Source organism: Neoarius graeffei, chromosome 16 (assembly GCF_027579695.1).
Source record: "Neoarius graeffei isolate fNeoGra1 chromosome 16, fNeoGra1.pri, whole genome shotgun sequence".
NCBI lineage: Eukaryota > Metazoa > Chordata > Actinopteri > Siluriformes > Ariidae > Neoarius > Neoarius graeffei.
The window spans coordinates 30,791,512-30,812,489 of record NC_083584.1 but is presented as its reverse complement, the minus strand read 5'-3'; the positions used below and the strand labels follow the sequence as shown (position 1 = coordinate 30,812,489).

The following is a 20,978-nucleotide window of genomic DNA, read 5'->3' as shown; positions in this document are numbered from 1 at the left end:
CCTGATTGTCATCCCATTGACTGAAAACACCTGACTCTAGTTTCACCTTCAAATTAACTGCTAATCCTAGAGGTTTACATACTTTTGCCACTCACAGATATGTAATATCGGATCATTTTCCTCAATAAATAAATGACCAAGTATAATATTTTGTCTCATTTGTTTAACTGGGTTCTCTTTATCTACTTTTAGGACTTGTGTGAAAATCTGATGATGTTTTAGGTCATATTTATGCAGAAATATAGAAAATTCTAAAGGGTTCACAAACTTTCAAGCACTAGTGTAGGCCATTATTTTTTTCCAAATTAGGCCAGGTCAGTGAATATGAATATTATAAAGGCTATGTTATTGGATAGGCCAGAGTAGCCTATAATTTATTTTCAGTAAATTTTTCTGTAAGTGTGGTTATCAGTTTGCATTTACTAAATATTAACCCTGGAGAACCCACAGGGGTTCAAATTTGACCCCTGTTAATTGCCGCTACCCAAAATGACCAAATTTTTTGGGTTCTCCAGGGTTAATATTGAAAAATATATATTTAGATAGGCACTCTGGAATATTCACTTTCGATGTTTAGTGTAATCTAGTTCAAAGTGTAGCGAGGAGCAACAGAATCTCTCTTTTACGGTCAAAACTAAATTTATGAAAAAAGGATTGAGTGTGTGTGTGTGTGTGTGTGTGTGTATTTTGCAGACTGCCGGCGTCTGTTTTAAAAGACATAGGCGAAAGCCCTTTGGTTTTTCTGTTATCTATACAATATGATGCTAAATGTCAAAAGGGACATAGCATGCTATTTGGGATTCTTTGTTGTTTATAATTCCCAATGTATTTAAGACACAATATGCCAAAGGCAGTACATTTATCCCTTATCTTTAAGTTTAAGGTCTGTATAAACTTTATACAGACCTTAAACTTAAAAATAAGGGATAAATGTACTGCCTTTAAAAAATACTATATACTATAAAGGACATATTTTTCGGGCACAGTTGCCTTGTGCCAAATGTCTTGGTGAAAGCATTGGAAATATATTCATGCCTTTTCATTAAAAGAGTTCTTGTTTTCTTCATAGTCTACTTGTATGTTGAATAACTAGATATGGTGGTGAGTGGGAACTCTGTGCTTAGTAATACATTGTTCACATGCTCACTCATTACAATCAATACTGATCAGCAAATGTGCCTGACCTCACACCGTGCTGCGCTGCACCACCGCGATAAGTTGCTACTCAAAATTTTTTTCCAAGGTTGGCAGGTATGATAATATAACACTGAAACATAATCCAAAGATTATATAATGATTTTTTTTTTAAGTTTCCTGAACTGTGTACATATTAATCAGTAATTTGCTTACAGGCACACGAGGACCCGATGTATGACATCATTCGGGAAAACAAGCGCAATGAGAAGGAGACAAGGTACATTATCCTTCCATAAACTTGAGTATTTGAGCTATATCTCGTCCATACCCACAGCTGTAACGTGACCTCGCGTATGCATTATACATTTTATTGTCCTGGTGGTATTTCATCCTGTAATAAAGTTCAAGAGCAGGAAGTGTAATTAGACACCAGTTAATATTAAATAAATTATCAGTTAAATGGATTTCTGCTGAGCAGTTATCTGTAAGCTTGTTAAATTATGTTTCAGTAAAACTGACCGCGTTTCTCATTAGAGAACGTGCCAAATGAGTAAACATTTCGAGCGTACATGGCATGATTCTGCCACAATTTATGCATCATTTTGCTGTCACTGACAATTTTTTCAATTGTGGTTAAATCATATTATGTATTTATTGACTGAGTGGGAGGGCTGAACGGGAAAATATTTGGCTCGAGGTCATACAAATGACCAAGAGCCAAATATTTTTCTTATCTGGCCCAACCTAACTTGGTCAATAAGCGTTTTTAACTAACATACACAGTGGAAAGCAATGAACAACGGTGTGCGAAAAACGACTCAACTGAGCACAGTGAAAGTGAATATTATTATCCAAATGATTTATCAGGCACAGACCTAATTAAACAAGCTGAAATTGTTGAAGAAAATGACAAAAAGGTACTTTCGAGGGAAGAACTTCACTTGTTTATACAAGGACAACAACAAGAAAACACAGTTTAAAAAAAAAAAACTAAGTACGACAAGAACGTTTTCAAAAGATTTCTTGTTGAAGTTAAAGCTGTACTGCCTTTCAGATTTTTCAAGTGTAGGCCATAAAAAGAATTTTCCCTGACACCCAATTATTTCTGTTTAGTGGACCGAAAGGTACAGAATTCAAATCACAGACTTCCAGTTTTATTCGTTTTTTTTAAATAGATTAATTAATGAATTTAGGGCCATGTGGCCCTAAATTCTCCGCTATTTTTTCCTGCTTCAGCATGACTCAATTCAAGATACTACGTCATGCATCACATGGTGGGCTTTCCCCGTTCGCACAAGGCATTGTGGGATACAAATTTGATACAAGAGAGAGAAATGGAGGACGTGAGTGTGCAAATAAACCGTGAAAGACCGACTGCAGTAACGGAAAGTGAGAAGAAAAGACGTTATGTTGCGAAGGAAAGGAAATGCAGGACCAAACTAATAAATATCGGCGGTCAGCGAGCACCTCGGTGAGATCAGTTGTTCGTTTAGCGACAGAATGATGGAACTGTCAGTGCACGGTCAAGGTAAACCTGTAGATGGCAGTAATGCAACACCGTGGATACCAGCTATTGTAAAACCCAAAAAAAGAAGGTGCGCATGCGCACACGGACTTCCTCTGTCTGCTTGACTGCGCAAAGCGAGCGATTTCATGCACATTATTTGCTCAGGAATCCCCTCAAATTAAACTTCCCAGCCACAGAATGGCCTGGTTTTTTTTTTAGATATTACAGAAATAAACATATCACAATGACCAAGTTTCAGAGGGAACTAAATTTCACCGATTTCATGCAATCGAAAGGCCTTCTACTTTTAAGGAGGAAAGAGACATAACGGTCATCCCCTCTAAGGAGCTAGACAGCTTGCTATGTAGTTTCGATATACAAGCAAATAAAAAGGGAAATTTAGACTACCAACCTGACACTTTGTCTTTCTTTTCATGAAGTATTCAACGCTACCTTGACGACAACAACAGTAAGATAAACATCCTGAAAGACGAAGACTTTTTAAAAAATCCAGGGAAGTCCTGAAGTCCAAGCATAGAGACCTTAGAAAAAATGGAAAAGACAACAAACCAAATGTCACAGAAGCCTTGACTGGTGGAGATATTGATTATATTTTTCCCATCTCATCTCATTATCTCTAGCCGCTTTATCCTGTTCTACAGGGTCGCAGGCAAGCTGGAGCCTATCCCAGCTGACTACGGGTGAAAGGCGGGGTACACCCTGGACAAGTCGCCAGATCATCACAGGGCTGACACTTATGGCCCTTTTCCACTACCCTTTTTCAGCTCGCTTCAGCTCACTTCAGCCCGACACGGCTCGTGTTTCGACTACCTCAGAACAGCACGACTCAGCTCGTTTCAGCCCTACTCAGCACCCAAAACTCGCACGGTTTTGGAGTGGGGCTGAAGCGAGCCAAACCGAGCCGAGTGGGGCTAGGGGCGTGAGGAGACACTCCCCTGTGCACTGATTGGTGAGGAGGAGTGTCCTCACACGCCCACACATGCCCCGCGAGCACGCTGGAATCTGTAAACACCGTAAACCCAGAAGAATAATTACGAATTACGAGAATTTCTGAAGCCTTATGCGCCTCGCCTCATCTATACGCTCTTGCCAGTATCTGTTGGCGTTGTCGGTGACAACAAGCCACAGCACCAAGACCAGCAACACTAACGACTCCATGTCCTCCATGTTTATTGTTTACTATCCGGGTCGTGAGACTACCGCTTAAAAGGTCACTGATGTCACTGTTTGCGCCGCCTAACGACATCACGTGACGTCCACCCACTTTTGCTAACTCCACCCAATGTGTCCACCCACTTCCAGCCAGCACGGTTCAGCGCGGTTGTAGTCGAAATGCAACTCCAACAGCCCCGCTCAGCTCGACTCAGCCCAACTCAGCACGGCACGGCTCAGCCCAACTCAGCCGCGTTGGTAGTGGAAAAGCGGCAATAGACACAGACAACCATTCACACTCACATTCACACCTACGGTCAATTTAGAGTCACCAGTTAACCTAACCTGCATGTCTTTGGACTGTGGGGGAAACCGGAGCACCCGGAGGAAACCCACGCGGACACGGGGAGAACATGCAAACTCCGCACAGAAAGGCCCTCGCCGGCCACAGGGCTCGAACCCGGACCTTCTTGCTGTGAGGCGACAGCGCTAACCACTACACCACCGTGCCGCCCTGATTATATTTTTGAAGAAAACAAATTGAATAAAATTGTTTTAAAAAAAAAAAATAATAATAATAAAATTCACTTTCACTGTGCATAGTTGTGTCACTCATTTTTCAAAGTAACAATTCAGAGCAAAATGAAAACGGCGGAAGCAAGGGAAACGGGTCCGGCGCCGCATGCGGCTTTTTCCAGACCGGATTCAAAAATCCATCTCCGCCCAGTCACGTGACTTTTTTCCCAATGGTTCTATTAAGAGCACGCGCACGGGTCCGTACGGGTCATATGATAAAGCTGCCACACCACAAAAAGAAAAACGGATCAGGATCACGTTCAAACGCGAAAAGTTTGTTATAACAAAGATGTTTTTCACATTTATTATGACATCCAAACTTATCACTTTTTAACAAGAAACTTTTGTTGTTATAACAAAATACGATTTATCTTGTTATAACGGATAGATTATTATTATAACATGAAACGTTTCATGTTATGTTGATACCTTCTCTTGTTATAACAAGAAAATGTATATTATTAGGCTATAATGTGAAACCCATGTTTGAATAAGGAAACTGTGGAGAAGAGAGAAACTGAGGAATATGGCTCATTTACACGACTGGATTAAGTTCTATTTCATGCCTGGGTTGAGACATGGTGAGATTCTGCTGTTATTGAGCACATAACTATATGTAAGATGTATAGTATATTGTTATAACATGATAAGTTTGTATGTTGTAAGAATGTGAAAAGATCTTATTTATAGCATTCTATCACAAACTTTTCACATTATGTCGTGATACTGATCCGTTTTTTTTTTTTGGCACGGCAGCCATAAAATCCAGTGTGAATCACAGAGTGAGACGGGATAAATGAAGACGGTAAATCTGATCGAGACAGGGCCGTTCTAACACATTCAGGTCCTTTGTTTTGAACCTCTGCAGTGTAGCTTTGGCAACATGCCTAGGGTTGTTGTCCTGTTGGAAGGTGAATTTCTGCTCCAGTCTCAAGTCCTTTGCAGACTGGAACAGAGTTTGTTCTTGGATTGCCCTACATTTAGCTCCACTGATCTTGCCCTCAACCCTGGCCAGTGTCCCAGTCCCTGCTGATAAAAAGCAACTTGATGCTCCCACCACCATGCTTCACTGTGGGGATGGTGTTCTCATGGTGATGAGCAGGATTAGGTTTCTGCCAAATGCCGAGCTTGGTGCCAAGGTCAAAAAGTGCATTTGTTTTATTTCCTTAGACCAGAGAGCCCTTTTCAACATTTTTGCTGAGTTTCCAAACATTATTGCAAATTACTATTGTTGTTGTTTTTTTCAATAATAGCTTTCTTCTTACTATCTTCCATAAAGCCTGGCTTTGTGGAGTGTCTGGGCTATGGTTGTGCTGTGAAGAGCTTCTTGAACAAACTCTGGGGCCCTCTGGGAGCAGTTTTATTTATAATGCGATCACATGGTACTTTAGTTTCAGCGGCAAACTAGGTTGTCACTGAGAGAGAGGGGGAAAAAATCACAGCTGATTAAAGAAGCACTAAGTGAACAGTGGCATTAGAGTTCTACGTGTCCTTATTTCTTTTCTTTTGAAGTTTTAGGACATTAAACTGTACAGCAGGCACTCTGAGTGCTTGTTAGGATTTTGTATTTTGTCAAACTGAGGTGACTAGCGGCATCATTGACATTTAACTTTGAAAGGTCACGCAACGTAATTATGTTTGTGAGGCAATTTTAGCGCCGCATCGAGAGATTAAATCGTGCGGTGGAAAGTCCAGCTTAAGCGTGACAGAAGACATTCATATATAAAAGGATCTAGTGAATAGAGTAGACTTCAGGCTCCCCAAGTGGGAAATTTGTCTTGAACTGTAGCGGCCAGTCAACATCGTAACTGTACAGACACTCAGTGACACATCAAATCGTACATCCAATCCAGATATGCACAAGAAAAGCAAAGGGAGAGGAAAAAAAAGAAGTTTCTATTCCTATTGCTCAGTCCTGATTACCCACCAATACATCGCACATATCACTTGCATGTCACATTCAGTAGCTCATGCCACTACTGATGATATACAAGTCCCATTTACCCCATTACGCAAAAAAAATGTCAAAGTCTCTCCCGTTCCAGGACCTGGTCTTCCCAGGCAGTCTTCCAAGGCGCACTGGGCGGCGCCAATCTCCCCTTCTATAGCCCTTGGCCTCTCGCCTATACAGCTAGGGTTACAGTGGGGGGGCTAGTTCTCTGGTAACCACGAGAGTTTGACTCCGCACTCGCATCTGTATTGCAGCATGCCTTGCCAGACGGCAGTAGGTACTATTTTTGTGATGGTCTTTGGCATGACCCGATCTCCCGGTCAAGAGGCGGACACGCTAACTAACCACTAGGCCAGCTCGCGGTACCCCATTACACAGTGCCTTCCGAATCCTTAAAACCGACTCATAAAAAATAACAGAACCCTATTTTATTTCTTGAAAAGTCTGTCTGAGGTTGCCACAAAATAATTTTTCAAATGATTTAGCTTCTTTTCTACCCGATAGTAAGTTTATAGCCACTACCAGAGTGTGAGCAGGATCAACTAAAAATGCACGGGTTTAGTGAGAAGTCTGTTAATTTGAACGGAAGTCTTTGATTATGGTTAATACCTCAGTGTCCTGCTGTACAGAGATTAATAATGCATTTTTAATTGCCTCAATAAGGCAATTAAGAAAATTTTAACGTCGGCTCTTATCCAACGTCATTTTGACTGTGCCAGCTCCACTTGGTACGCTGGCCTTACCAAGAATTATAAGAATTGTCTTCAGGTTACTCAAAATAAAATTATTCGCTTTATACTTGGCACCTCTCCCAGGACTCCTACAGGGTATACGGAGTTCAAACAGGTCACCATGTTGCCAGTCCATCTCTGAGTCAAACAGTTAAAACTAAATCACATCCACAACATGTTGTATGGTAATGCTCCCAGATATCTCACATCTTCTGTTGGCGTTCGGAATGCCCGCCATAATACTCGGTCAGGTTCTATGTCCCTTTTTGTTCCCTCTGTAAAGTCATTTGGCCATTCTTCATTTAGGTATAACCGCGATCACTGCCTGGAATGAACTACCAAGTCCATAAATGTTTTACATAGTTTTAAATCCAATGTCAAGAATTTTTTATTTGATCAATTTTATCAGCAATCGCAAAATCTATGTTCTAGTTTACCTTCTAGTCTATGCCATATTTTATTTTGTATACCTCCTGTACATCTTTTTTGTTTACACCCCCTTTTTTTGCCACTTGAGGTATTTGGACCATAATGGAAATAAGTGTTTACACTTTATTGTGCTGTCCATGTATTTTACTGTGCACTATACTTGTATTCTATACATTATTTTACTAAATAAACTCACCATTATCTTTTATTACATAAAGTCACAATGCGGTAAAAATATATCAAGATTCCAGGAGATTTTCACAGTACAGGAGAGAATGTAGTAGTGACACAGTTGTGCGGTGTTTAAAAAGCCTGTGGAAGACGTTTTTGAATTTTGACTGACTTTTGCATATCCATCCATCCATCCATCCATCCATCCTTTATCCATCGCTTATCCATCAGGGTCGCGGGTGAGCTGGAGCTAATCCCAGCCGACTTTGGGTAAGAGGCGGGGCGCACCCTGATCAGGTCACCAATCTATTGCACACTAGGGCTGCACGATATCAGAAAAATATGCGATATTCGATAACATGACTGAATATCTCGATATCGATATGTATCACGATAATTAAATATATAATGTTTTTCTTACCTCTACTCGCCGTTCTGCCCTGTATCTAGCATTTAAAAAAACCACCCAATGCATCGCTTCCATTCCAACATTATTTTTTATTGGAAAAACATGGCTACACCTGCAATGGTGTCCATCAATCATCTTTAAATCTCTTAATTTTTGTGAGCGCAGCAGAAAATGTCTTAAGTTGAAGTAAACAAAAAACTGAAAACTACATTACATTAACATAAAGCATTCAAAATGGCAATTTCAGCGGCTCCCGGGAGATGAAGGTGAGCGACACAGATTCACCATAAACTCAAACACAATCTGTTAATAACACATGCGGGTGAGAGAGCAGTGGTGTGTGTGTGTGTGAAAGTGAGAGTGAGAGCGGTAGTGTGCGAGAGAGAGAGTGAGAGCGGTTGTGTGTGTGAGAGAGCGCGGTTTTATGTTTTTATGCTGCTATACATCAGTATTTGTCCCAGTGAGCCGCCCCATCACTGTTTTACAGGTACATGTCTTGCAAAGTACCTGAGTTTGCAGTACGTCATCCCTCCTGAATCCAAAGTACTTTTTTTTTTTTGGAAACCAGTTCCTCCTCACACAAGTTTGTCTCACCACACTTGCTACCGCTTCCGCCATCACCACGAGGCTTTTACTTGTTTTGCAATAGGGGGTGGAGTTATCCCGCGGCGCTTGTTGACATTCAAATGTGATTGGACGGCACAGAAAAATATGCCTTTTATCGAAATTTAAGTAATTTTTGCGGTATGTGTATCGCAAACTATGATATCGCGATATCGATACTTTTTCGATATATTGTGCAGCCCTATTGCACACAGATACAAACAAACATACATACTCATATTCACACCTATGGGCAAGTCAGAGCAGCCAGTTGACCTCATCCACATGTCTTTGGACTGTGGGAGGAAACTGGAGCACCCAGAGGAAACCCAAACAGGGAGAACATGTAAACTCCACACAGAAAGGCCCCCAGTCAGCCACAAGCCACCACGTCACCCCTTCTACATACAATTGTGGTCAGAAGTTTATATACAGTGACATGAATGTCATCTTGGATATGAATGTCATGGCAATATCTGGGCTTTCAGCAATTTCTTTGAACTGATCTTTTTCTGTGGCAGAATGTACAGCATACAACAACAACAAAAACACACTAGAATTTGGTGCGCAAGTTTTAATTTTCTTTGGGTTTTCTGAAATCAACACAAGGTCAAAATTATACATACAGGGTCAAAAATGTACATCCGCTCACCTGGGTTATTAATTCAGAGGTGTTGAAACTTCCAAAATGTCTCTTATCTTGCCAAGGCTGAGGTCTCTTAACTTCCTGTTAGTGATCATGATTGACTACAGCTGGTAGCTTCTCTGTCCCTTCATACAGTGGTGCTTGAAAGTTTGTGAACCCTTTAGAATTTTCTATATTTCTGCATAAATATGACCTAAAACATCATCAGATTTTCACACAAGTCCTAAAAGTAGATAAAGAGAACCCAGTTAAACAAATCAGACAAAAATATTATACTTGGTCATTTATTTATTGAGGAAAATGAGCCAATATTACATATCTGTGACTGGCAAAAGTATGTGAACCTCTAGGATTAGCAGTTAATTTGAAGGTGAAATGAGAGTCAGGTGTTTTCAATCAATGGGATGACAATCAGGTGTGAGTGGGCACCCTGTTTGATTTAAAGAACAGGGATCTATCAAAGTCTGATCTTTACAACACATGTTTGTGGAAGTGTATCATGGCACGAACAAAGGAGATTTCTGAGGCCCTCAGAAAAAGCGTTGTTGATGCTCATCAGGCTGGAAAATTTTACAAAACCATCTCTAAAGAGTTTGGACTCCACCAATCCACAGTCAGACAGATTGTGTACAAATGGAGGAAATTCAAGACCATTGTTACCCTCCCCAGGAGTGGTCGACCAACAAAGATCACTCCAAGAGCAAGGTGTGTAATAGTCAGCAAGGTCACAAAGGACCCCAGGGTAACTTCTAAGCAACTGAAGGCCTCTCTCACATTGGCTAATGTTAATGTTCATGAGTCCACCATCAGGAGAACACTGAACAGCAATGGTACAGGGATGTGATTTTTCCGCAAATTCGCGGAATTCTGCTTTTTTTCACCTCAAAATTTGAAAAAAAAAATTTTCCGATTTTTCGCTCAAAAATACGCATTCGTATCCTATTCGTTCCAACTTTCAGTAATTCCGTCATTGAGATGAAACGAGGTACGTGATTGGCCCATCGCTCTGTAACAACCAATGAACGTGCTTGTTAGATAGCTGTACGTAAGCTCGCTTCAAACAAAGAGTTGAAAGATGGCAGCCTCCGTGATCGATCGTAAAGATGCAAATTGAGTTAAAGAAATCGACAGAATAGTGAAAAACAAGTTCCGCTGGGAATGGTTGGAGAAAGAGGTTGCTACAGACGTTGGACATAAGACTGTGAGACATTTGTTCAGCGATTTCGTTCTTTGGGGAGAGGGCAGAGGTCTCTGGCTGTCAAGTTTGGGGATGCTGGGACCTCCCCTGCCCGAGTTACGAGCGTGCAAAGTCGGGCTGGAGCCCGGGATAGAAACGAAACCTAAGCGGAGCGCCGCGGCTCGCCTCAGAGCGAATTATGTCCCAAGGCGCTGGGCTAGCGCGCCTTGCCCACGCTGGTTCTTTGGGGGGAGGGCAGAGGACTCTGACTGTCAAGTTTGGGGATGCTGGGACCTCCCCTGCCCGAGCTATGAGCGTGCAAAGTTGGGCTGGAGCCCGGGATAGAAATGAAACCTAAGTGAGTGAACACAGTAGTTTTGAATATCCTTAAGTGACTGAACACTGGGGTTCTGAATATCCTTAAGTGAATGAACACTGTGGAGTTATGATTATCCTTTGGTGAGTAAACACTATAGTTATGTATATGAAGTTGACATTGCTAGAGTAGAAACTGCAGAAAAAAAAGTGACTGATATGCTGGAACTGGACATGGATGCTAGCATCTTTTTTTCTTTGAGAGTTCCTGAAGACTTGTGGATGAATTCTTATGTTGCATCATGTTTGTTTGAAAAGGCACATTTAGGTATGTTCAACTTCTACAGTAATTGAAAGTATAAATTTTGTTTTTCCTTATACAATTTTCTATTTATTCTAATGCAGATTATTTAATTTAGAATGACATTTTTAGGTTTCATGTTTTGGCTTTTTGTCAGTTAAGAATCATTGAATTTACTATAGGGGCTCAGAGTTGCATGTTGACCATTAAATTGGCTTGAATTTGTTAATCATGACAAGTTTTTTCTTGTGTGTTTGCTTGCCATTTTAGTACAATTTTTAAGTCAGAAAACCCCAGAACCCAGGAGCTTCGGGGGGCCTGCGGCCCCCAGACCCCCAGCTAAAATTTTCAGATAATTTCACCAGCCCCAAATCACATCCCTGATGGTGTGCATGGCAGGGTTGCAAGGAGAAAGCCACTGCTCTGCAAAAAGAACATTGCTGCTCATCTGCAGTTTGCTGAAGATCATGTGGACAAGCCAGAAGGCTATTGGAAAAATGTTTTGTGGATGGATGAGACCAAAATAGAAATTTTTGGTTTAAATGAGAAGCTTTATGTTTGGAGAAAGGAAAACACTAAATTCCAGCATAAGAACTGTATCCCACCTGTGAAACATGGTGGTGGTAGCATCATGGTTTGGGCCTGTTTTGCTGCATCTGGGCCAGGACGGCTTGCCATCATTGATGGAACAATGAATTCTGAATTATACCAGTGAATTCTAAAGGAAAATGTCAAGACATCTGTCCATGAACTGAATCTTAAGAGAAGGTGGGTCGTGCAGCAAGACAACGACCCTAAGCACACAAGTCGTTCTACCAAAGAATGGTTAAAGAAGAATAAAATTAATGTTTTGGAATGGCCAAGTCAAAGTCCTGACCTTAATCCAATGGAAATGTTGTGGAAGGACCTGAAGCGAGCAGTTCATGTGAGGAAACCCACCAACATCCCAGAGTTGAAGCTGTTCTGTACGGAGGAATGGGCTAAAATTCCTCCAAGCCGGTGTGCAGGACTGATCAACAGTTACCGGAAACGTTTAGTTGCAGTTATTGCTGCACAAGGGGGCCACACCAGATACTGAAAGCAAAGGTTCACATACTTTTGCCACTCACAGATATGTAATATTGGATCATTTTCCTCAGTAAATAAATGACCAAGTATAACATTTTTGTCTCATTTGCTTAACTGGGTTCTCTTTATCTACTTTTAGGACTTGTGTGAAAATCTGATGTTGTTTTAGGTCATATTTATGCAGAAATATAGAAAATTCTAAAGGGTTCACAAACTTTCAAGTACCACTGTAAAAAGGGTTTGTTTACATCACTCATTGGATTGACCAGCACACAGTAAAATGGGAAAGTCCAAGGAGCTCAGTGCAGATCTGAGAAAGAGGATCGCAGATATACGCAACTCCGGAATGTCTCTTGGAGCCATTTCTAAACAACTGCAAATTCCAAGATCAGTTCAAACAATTGTATCCAAGTTATGTAGTCACTTTGCCAAGCCACTTTGCTTCAAGAAAACCCAAACTGTCACCCTCAGCTGAAAGGAAATTGGTTTGGATGGTCAGGAACAACCGGGGAACCACCATGGCACAGCCCTGCCATGAACTGGAAGCTGATGGATCACTGTCTACAGTTCAGATCACCATGGACTAAGAGGCTGCTATCCAAGAAATAACCCCCTGCTCCAAAATCGACACCTTCAAGCTTAACTAAAGTTTGAAGCTGACCACACGGACAAAGAAAAAGCCTTCTGGAGGATAGCTGTATGGTCAGATGAGACAAAGATTGAGTTGTTTGGCCACAGTGACCACCATGCACAGAGGGACACTCTACCAACTGGCGGTGGTGGTAGGATCCTCATGCTCTGGGGCTGTTTTGCTGCCAGTGGAACTGGTTCATTGCACAAAGTGGATGGAATAATGAAGAAGGAGGACTACCTTAGAATTCTTCAGCATAAACCATCAGAAACTTGAACACGACTTGGGACTTGGGAGTTACAACAGGACAATGAAACCAAACACGCATCAGAGCTGGTTGTGGAGGATAAAGCAGGCTAACATTATGCTTAAAACAAGTCCTGACTTCAACCCTATTGAAAATATATATGGACCGTGCTTATAAGTCGAGTCCATGGCAAGAAAAAAACCACAAATTTAATTGAACTCTACCAATTCTACCATGAAGAGTCATGAAACATCCAACCAGAATTCTGCCAGAAGCTTGTTCGTGGTAAACAAAAATGTTTGGTCAAGGTGAATCTTGCAAAGAGACATTTTACCCAAATATTAGGTCTCCTGTATGTATATTTTTTTGACCTTGTATGTATAATTTTGACCCTGTGTTGACGTCAGAAAACCCAAAGAAAATTAAAACTTGTGCACCAAATTGTAGTGTTTGTTGTTGTTGTATGCTGTACATTCTGCCATAGAAAAAGAACAGTTCAGAGAAATGACTGAAAGCCCAAATATTGCCATGGCATTCATATCCAAGATGACATTCATGTCACTGTATGTAAACCTCTGACCACAACTGTGTATAACATCTACAAAAATAAATTTTTGTCTCCGATAATCTACAATTATCTACACTAATACATTATTCCATATAGAAATGCCCTGTCTTCTTTTAGATCAGCACTGGAGTCAGTCAGTGTTACAAGATGATTTATATTAATAAGATGAATAGTGAGTTATTCATATTATATTATCATCCAGCCACAGTATGAAGAAGACGACCTGTCAGAAGCTTGATAGTGTTTAATTGTTTAGACCGTTGTAATTATTATGATGTACATGATGACATTTGCTTTGCAGTGTCACCGTAATGCATTTCCCAGTGTGTACGACTCAAGAACACGATTAAGTTCTCTTTCCTTTCCTTTGTTTTTAAATAAGTCTATTCTTATCACTTATGTAATTGTTCAGCTCACTGTAATTATCATTATGTATGCGATAGTTCCTGTTACCGAGGGAGTAATAGAAACAGTTCTTAAACAAACGCTGATAAATTGTGAATAGGAATATCAGGACTTGTTGGGAAGGTTCCTTTGACGCTTCGCATTGTCTTGTCATGTGGGATTGTCATTGTCCGCATATCAAACCAATCAATAGGGAATTAAAAAAAAAAAAAAGATTGAGGCCTGTCCTGATGTAAAGAACATGACAGCATGTGTGCGTGTTTTTAAAATAATCCTATTCACAGCCATTACGTAACTGCTGCTCACTGTAATTACCGTGATGTATGCGATGACATTGTTTCTGTTACCAAGGGTGTAATTACACTCGATCGGGGGAGAAATGAAGTGTACACCATGGAGTCAGTTTAGCATCCAAAAACTGGTACACAAAACTTTCTGAAGAATAAAGAATTACTACTGTGCTGTCTTTCAGGAACACCAGTTGGTTGTAGTAACTTTTTTTTTTTGACAGAGCAGTGTGAGACATTATTCTCTCTTCCATCTTGAAAAGTTAAGTTCAGAAGTAAAGGGATGACTCGCTTTATTGATGGTTTGCAGACGCGTGTCTGAAAACAAAGCATGGATTATTAAAAGCCGGAGTTGAAGAACAGATTCGGCTTTAGAACTGATGCAACCGTCTGAGCAGCAGGAGAAAAAAATCAATAGAGAAGAGAGACAGGGGGTCGCTGCTGTGCGGTTCCTAGGGATACAGGCGTCTGGGAGGAGATGAGGAAATTCTCAGAAAAAGATTGCTAAGTCCAAAAGCTACTCAGAGAATAATATTAAAATGTGTTTGGGGGGGGGGGAGTTATTAAAGCCAGCTAGGAGAAGCCATGGCCTAATGGTTAGAGAAGCAGCTTTGGTACCAAAAGGTCACCGGTTCAATTCCCTGGACCAGCAGGAATGGCTGAAATGCCCTTGAGCAAAGCACCTAACCCCCAAACGCTCCCCTGGCTTCTCTGGGTATGTTGTACGTCGCTTTGGATAAGAGCGTCTGCTAAATGCTATTAAGGGTTGTTTTACAATCAGGGTACAAAGTTTGTGTCACAGGGGTCCAAAATTCATCTCATCTCATTATCTCTAGCCGCTTTATCCTTCTACAGGGTCGCAGGCAAGCTGGAGCCTATCCCAGCTGACTACGGGCGAAAGGCGGGGTACACCCTGGACAAGTCGCCAGGTCATCACAGGGCTGACACATAGACACAGACAGCCATTCACACTCACATTCACACCTACGGTCAATTTAGAGTCACCAGTTAACCTAACCTGCATGTCTTTGGACTGTGGGGGAAACCGGAGCACCCGGAGGAAACCCACGCGGACACGGGGAGAACATGCAAACTCCACACAGAAAGGCCCTCGCCGGCCCCGGGGCTCGAACCCAGGACCTTCTTGCTGTGAGGCGACAGCGCTAACCACTACACCACCGTGCCGCCCCGGGGTCCAAAATTCAAATTAAAAAAAAAAAACTATAAAATCTGCACTTTTGGAAATTAATACACATATGAACCTAGGCATGTGTAATAGTTTGTATTATAACAAGATTAAGTGTAGCTTTAAGCAGGGCTGGGAGAAACAAATGAAGTGATTCTCGGAGAGGACTTTTTTTTTTTTTTGGACAATTCAGAATCCACTACTTCCATAGTGCTTTTAAATATAAGGCTGTAAGCTTTGTGTTAGTTGTCTCTAATATTTATGTCCCAATATCTTGACCACATTTTAGGATGAAAATAATCATTTTAGATATGTTATTTTATATTGAAAAATTAGCTGTCTCGGAGAGGACATTTTTTTGACACAATTACATACTAATTTGATCAAAATAGTCTGAAAACTTACTGGCATTCAACATTAAAACTTAACTATGTTTCCAATGATATGGAACCAAGTACTTGTTTTATGGTATAAAGAATGATTTAAGTGCATCCCTTTTGGAGCTACCTGTGGTCAAAAAAACACTTTTTCTAAATGACACGAGTAATTTTGCTAAATATGACATTGCCATCCATTCACCAAAAATAACGTTATCACCAATTTTTTTTTTTTTTTGCATGGTAAATAGAGCTATCACAGGGCTACAATAAACAACCAAGTTTATTTAGTCAAGCCTTTTGATATTGAAGATAATAAGTGTTAAATGTGATTTTTAGCTTGCGTAGCCTGATTGTAAAACAACCCTTAACGTAATGTAAAGTTGTGAATTGACTTTCAGGACTGGCTGGAAAAGTTATTTTGCCCTGCAGTGTAGGTCGGCTACAATATAAAAAGCAGATCAGTACAGATTTAGGGTGTATTCAGACCAGGATAGTTCGATAGTTCACTTGCTTTGGTCCGAACCAAATGTTTTTTTTATTTTTTCATTTTGGTGCAGTTCGCTTTCACACTGTACATTTTAGTAAGCGGACCAAAATCTGTCAACAAAGCCACGCGCCCTGAGGTCGTTCAGCTATTGGTCAGAGACGACACGCGCACAAAACGTTAAGTTCAAAAGTAGTCATGGAGGCTTTCCGTGCTGTTATTCTTTTTAATGTCATGAAAGCTCTATGTTTTTTCCAGTTTTTACTGTTTTCACAATTGTGCGATTACTATGCTGTTGTACAAGTAATTTATCAACGACGACGACAAAGGGCAAGGCGGCTACGGAGGATAGCGCTGATGAGCGCACATCATGTTGTGACAGTTCTGGCTCTTCACGCAATAGATGAATTTCTTTTTTGCGTCGCTAGTACTGCCACTTTTTGAAAGAATGTCCCTGATTTTAATGTAGGTCTGACGGAGTTTCTTCACTTTTAGCCGACATTGTTCTGGGGAGCGCGTGAACCCCTTCTCCTTCATTTTCTCACTGAATACAGCAAACACGTCGGCATTTTTGTGTGTTCTCTCCAAAAGCTCAGATATGTGGACATCTGCCCATATATCCACAAGGGTGCGCGTTTCTTCCTCGGCCCACGTTTGCCCCCTACTCATTTTTTGTACTCTGTAGTCTAGCCTACCACTGGTCTGAATGACTGAACGACTGTTGTAAGGTTCCCTTGACAACCGAAACAGTGTTTGCACTTTGCGGTGGAGTGTCAAGACTCTGTTTCCCATAATGCTCGACAAACGACGGAAGCTCCCAAGGTACAAAAAAGCAAAACTGTCGGATTAGGTCCGGTCTGCTTTCACACCTCCAAAAGGTCCGCACCAGGGTTCCTTTGGTCCGGACCGAGTCCGACCTTGCAGCTCGGTCTCGGTCCGCTTGTTTGGTCCGGACCAGAGTTCGGTGGTTTGTATTCAGACCAACCCAAAAGGTCCGGACCAAGGGAAATTTGGTTCATTTGGTCGTTTGGTCCGGACCAAACAACGTAGGTGTGAATACGCCCTTAGTTAGTTCACAGAAATGTTATGTGTAAGGAACGTCAGAGTGTGGTTGTGATTTTCCCCCCCATCATAAGTGTTCTTAGGAGAAAATCTAAATCCTGATTTCTTCCTCATTTCCAGTGCACATGCTGATTATATTGATCATGTGCCTTTTGCTCACAACAGGATCCAGCAGCTGAGGCAACTCCTACAGGATACAACATCCGACTCAGACTCCAGCTCCTCCTCCTCCTCCTCCTCCTCTCATCACGCCCATAAGAAGAAGAAGAAGAAAAAGGAAAAGAAGAAGAAGGACAAGAAGAAGAGGAAGAAAAAACAAAAGAAGAATAAGAAGCACAAGTCAAAGAATAGTGATAGCACAGTGACACGACATGAGCAGCTTTAGAGACCTTTGCTAAGCCGCTGAGCCCTGCTTTCTCCCCCTCTGCCCTTCCTCCCACCCCGCTGACTCTGCTTAATAATACATACAGACATTTCATTTCCCCGTCATCAGAAACGGTTTGCTTATGTGACGTCTCTATCAGCTTTGTCTCATATTAGACCTCTGAAGATGATGTAATGTCAGCTCCGAATGGGTGTGGTGTAAGAGGAATATTGGCTCGCTGCTGTAATTTTTTTTTCTTTTCTGCTTTTTCTTCTCTGAATGAATTGCGTTTTGTTTGGAATTGATTCCTCCTGGATTTTGAAAATGTTTAATCGTCAAGCAAAGGCTTGCAATAATACTGAACACTTCCCCAAAATGTTGGAGATTATATTTCTGTAAATACATAGATGAAGAGAAATTGGTGTTATTAAATACATTTTCAGTGTTTTATGTGTATCTGTAAAGTTGATCTAAGATACTGCTATTAAGCTCAGTGTTAATCACACCATGTTACGTTAGGAGTAAAACATGACATGGTGTTGCTGTTACAGGAAAATAATATACAATAGCGTGACGTATACAAATACACTGACCAATCAGTGAAATTCTTTTTCTGCATACGAGTGATTCCACGCTTATGGGTACTGAAATGGGGACATGAACTTATTTTTAAAAATTCACCTAAAACCATTTCTTTTTTTACCATCAGGTCACAAATCATGTAATCTTTAATGAATGATATGTTAAAAGATAACTTTAATTTTCTGAGATGTAATAAAAACATATTTATATGCCAAAGTCAAGCCTATGAGTTCCAAAATGATGTCTGTTACATTACTTCTGTTACGATTGTCCATCTCGCGTCTGTTACAAATTAATTACAATCTAGCTATATACCATGTTAATCTTATTGAAAGAATGTGTATGTTTATTCTACTACACATGTTTATTAATTATATTTGCTAAAACATCACCTTCCTATGTTTCAAAAAGTAATTCTACATTGTTAAAATTGAGAATATATATGTCCACAACACTTCTGTTACGTTCTGACTTTGGCATATAAACATGTTTTTATTACATCTCAGAAAATTAAAGTTATCTTTTAACATATCATTCATTAAAGATTACATGTTTTGTGACCTGATGGTAAAAAAAAGAAATGGTTTTAGGTGAATTTTTAAAAATAAGTTCATGTCCCCATTTCAGTACCCATAAGCGTGGAATCACTCATATCCGAGCGTATTAGGAAGCTGGGGTTAGAGCACAGGGTCAGCCCTGATTTAGGAACATGCTCAAGAGCTGACAGTGTCAGCCTTAATGTGCTAGGGTTTGAACTCATGAACTACTGGGCAGTAATCCCTAACCTTGACACTGAGCCACCATTGCCCCCAGAGTTGTCCTGTACTACCCGAAAGTACTCTGATGAGAGTGCCACATTTAGGGGACTCACAGGTTATACTATTTTTATCTGTTTATAGTTAAGCCAGTATCTCACTGGGCTGCGACAGCTTGCGACAAATTGCAAACGTCATTCGCGAGAGAGTTTCAAAAGTGTCTTGAAACATTCGCATGAGTCGCAAAGTGTCGCTCCTTCGTCGCTGAAATTTTGAACATGTTCAAAAAATTTGTGTGACAGAATTTCTCTCAAAATAGCCGCGAATGCGTCGCTGGTGTCGCAAAGCCATCACGAGCCCTTCTTAAGTCAGTTTCCGTGAGACAGGAAGTGCGAGTGTATCTCACTGGGCTACGACAGCCTGCAACTAGTTGGAGACACAACAATTGCGATAAAATATGCGAATATCAGTTCAGTGTGATTCCAAGTGAAAATTGTCGCTAGTTCGCATATTTTATCGCAATTGTTGTCTCCAACTAGTCGCAGGCTGTCGCAGCCCAGTGAGATACTACCCTTACATTTAATGTTGTAGCGCATTCACAAAACAACTCAGTTCCTGTTATCACTTACCTTATAGCAGCTATGAAGAGTTGCTCCCTGACCACTCTTTTTCTTTCTTACTATTTAAAGGTGCTGACTGCAAAGTCTCATCTCATTATCTCTAGCCGCTTTATCCTGTTCTACAGGGTCGCAGGCAAGCTGGAGCCTATCCCAGCTGACTACGGGCGAAAGGCGGGGTACACCCTGGACAAGTCGCCAGGTCATCACAGGGCTGACACATAGACACAGACAACCATTCACACTCACATTCACACCTACGGTCAATTTAGAGTCACCAGTTAACCTAACCTGCATGTCTTTGGACTGTGGGGGAAACCGGAGCACCCGGAGGAAACCCACGCAGACACAGGGAGAACATGCAAACTCTGCACAGAAAGGCCCTCGTCGGCCACGGGGCTCGAACCTGGACCTTCTTGCTGTGAAGCGACAGCGCTAACCACTACACCACCGTGCCGCCCCTGACTGCAAAGTCACCCCAAAAAAATTTTTTATTGTGCATGGCATTTTCCTACAGTGGTGCTTGAAAGTTTGTGAACCCTTTAGAATTTTCTATATTTCTGCATAAATATGACCTAAAACATCAGATTTTCAAAGAGAACCCAGTTAAACAAATGAGATTTAAAAAAAATATGATACTTGGTCATTTATTTATTGAGGAAAATGATCCAATATTACATATCTGTGAGTGGCAAAAGTATGTGGTGTGACCCCCTTGTGCAGCAATAACTGCAACTAAACGTTTCCGGTAACTGTTGATCAGTCCTGCACACCGGCTTGGAGGAATTTTAGCCCGTTCCTCCGTACAGAACAGCTTCAACTCTGGGATGTTGGTGGGTTTCCTCACATGAACTGCTCGCTTCAGGTCCTTCCACTACATTTCAATTGGATTAAGGTCAGGACTTTGACTTGGCCATTCCAAAACATTAACTTTATTCTTCTTTAACCATTCTTTGGTAGAACGACTTGTGTGCTTAGGGTCGTTGTCTTGCTGCATGACCCACCTTCTCTTGAGATTCAGTTCATGGACAGATGTCCTGACATTTTCCATTAGAATTTGCTGGTATAATTCAGAATTCATTGTTCCATCAACGATGGCAAGCTGTTCTGGCTCAGATGCAGCAAAACAGGCCCAAACCATGATACTACCACCACCATGTTTCACAGATGGGATAAGGTTCTTATGCTGGAATGCAGTGCTTTCCTTTCTCCAAAC

The 20,978-nt window shown here is 41.1% G+C and overlaps 1 protein-coding gene across 1 annotated transcript in view; it reads left to right on the top strand.

The window, feature by feature from the left end:
* rp9 (RP9 pre-mRNA splicing factor) overlaps positions 1-18,254 on the top strand; it is a 43,589-nt gene extending 25,335 nt beyond the window's left edge. Inside the window, exons 5-6 of the mRNA XM_060942770.1 lie at positions 1,353-1,414; positions 17,610-18,254. Coding sequence (XP_060798753.1) covers positions 1,353-1,414; positions 17,610-17,829 — 282 coding nt within the window. The 3' untranslated portion in view covers positions 17,830-18,254. The remainder of the gene's footprint in view (positions 1-1,352; positions 1,415-17,609) is intronic.
* Positions 18,255-20,978: the final 2,724 nt, after the last annotated feature.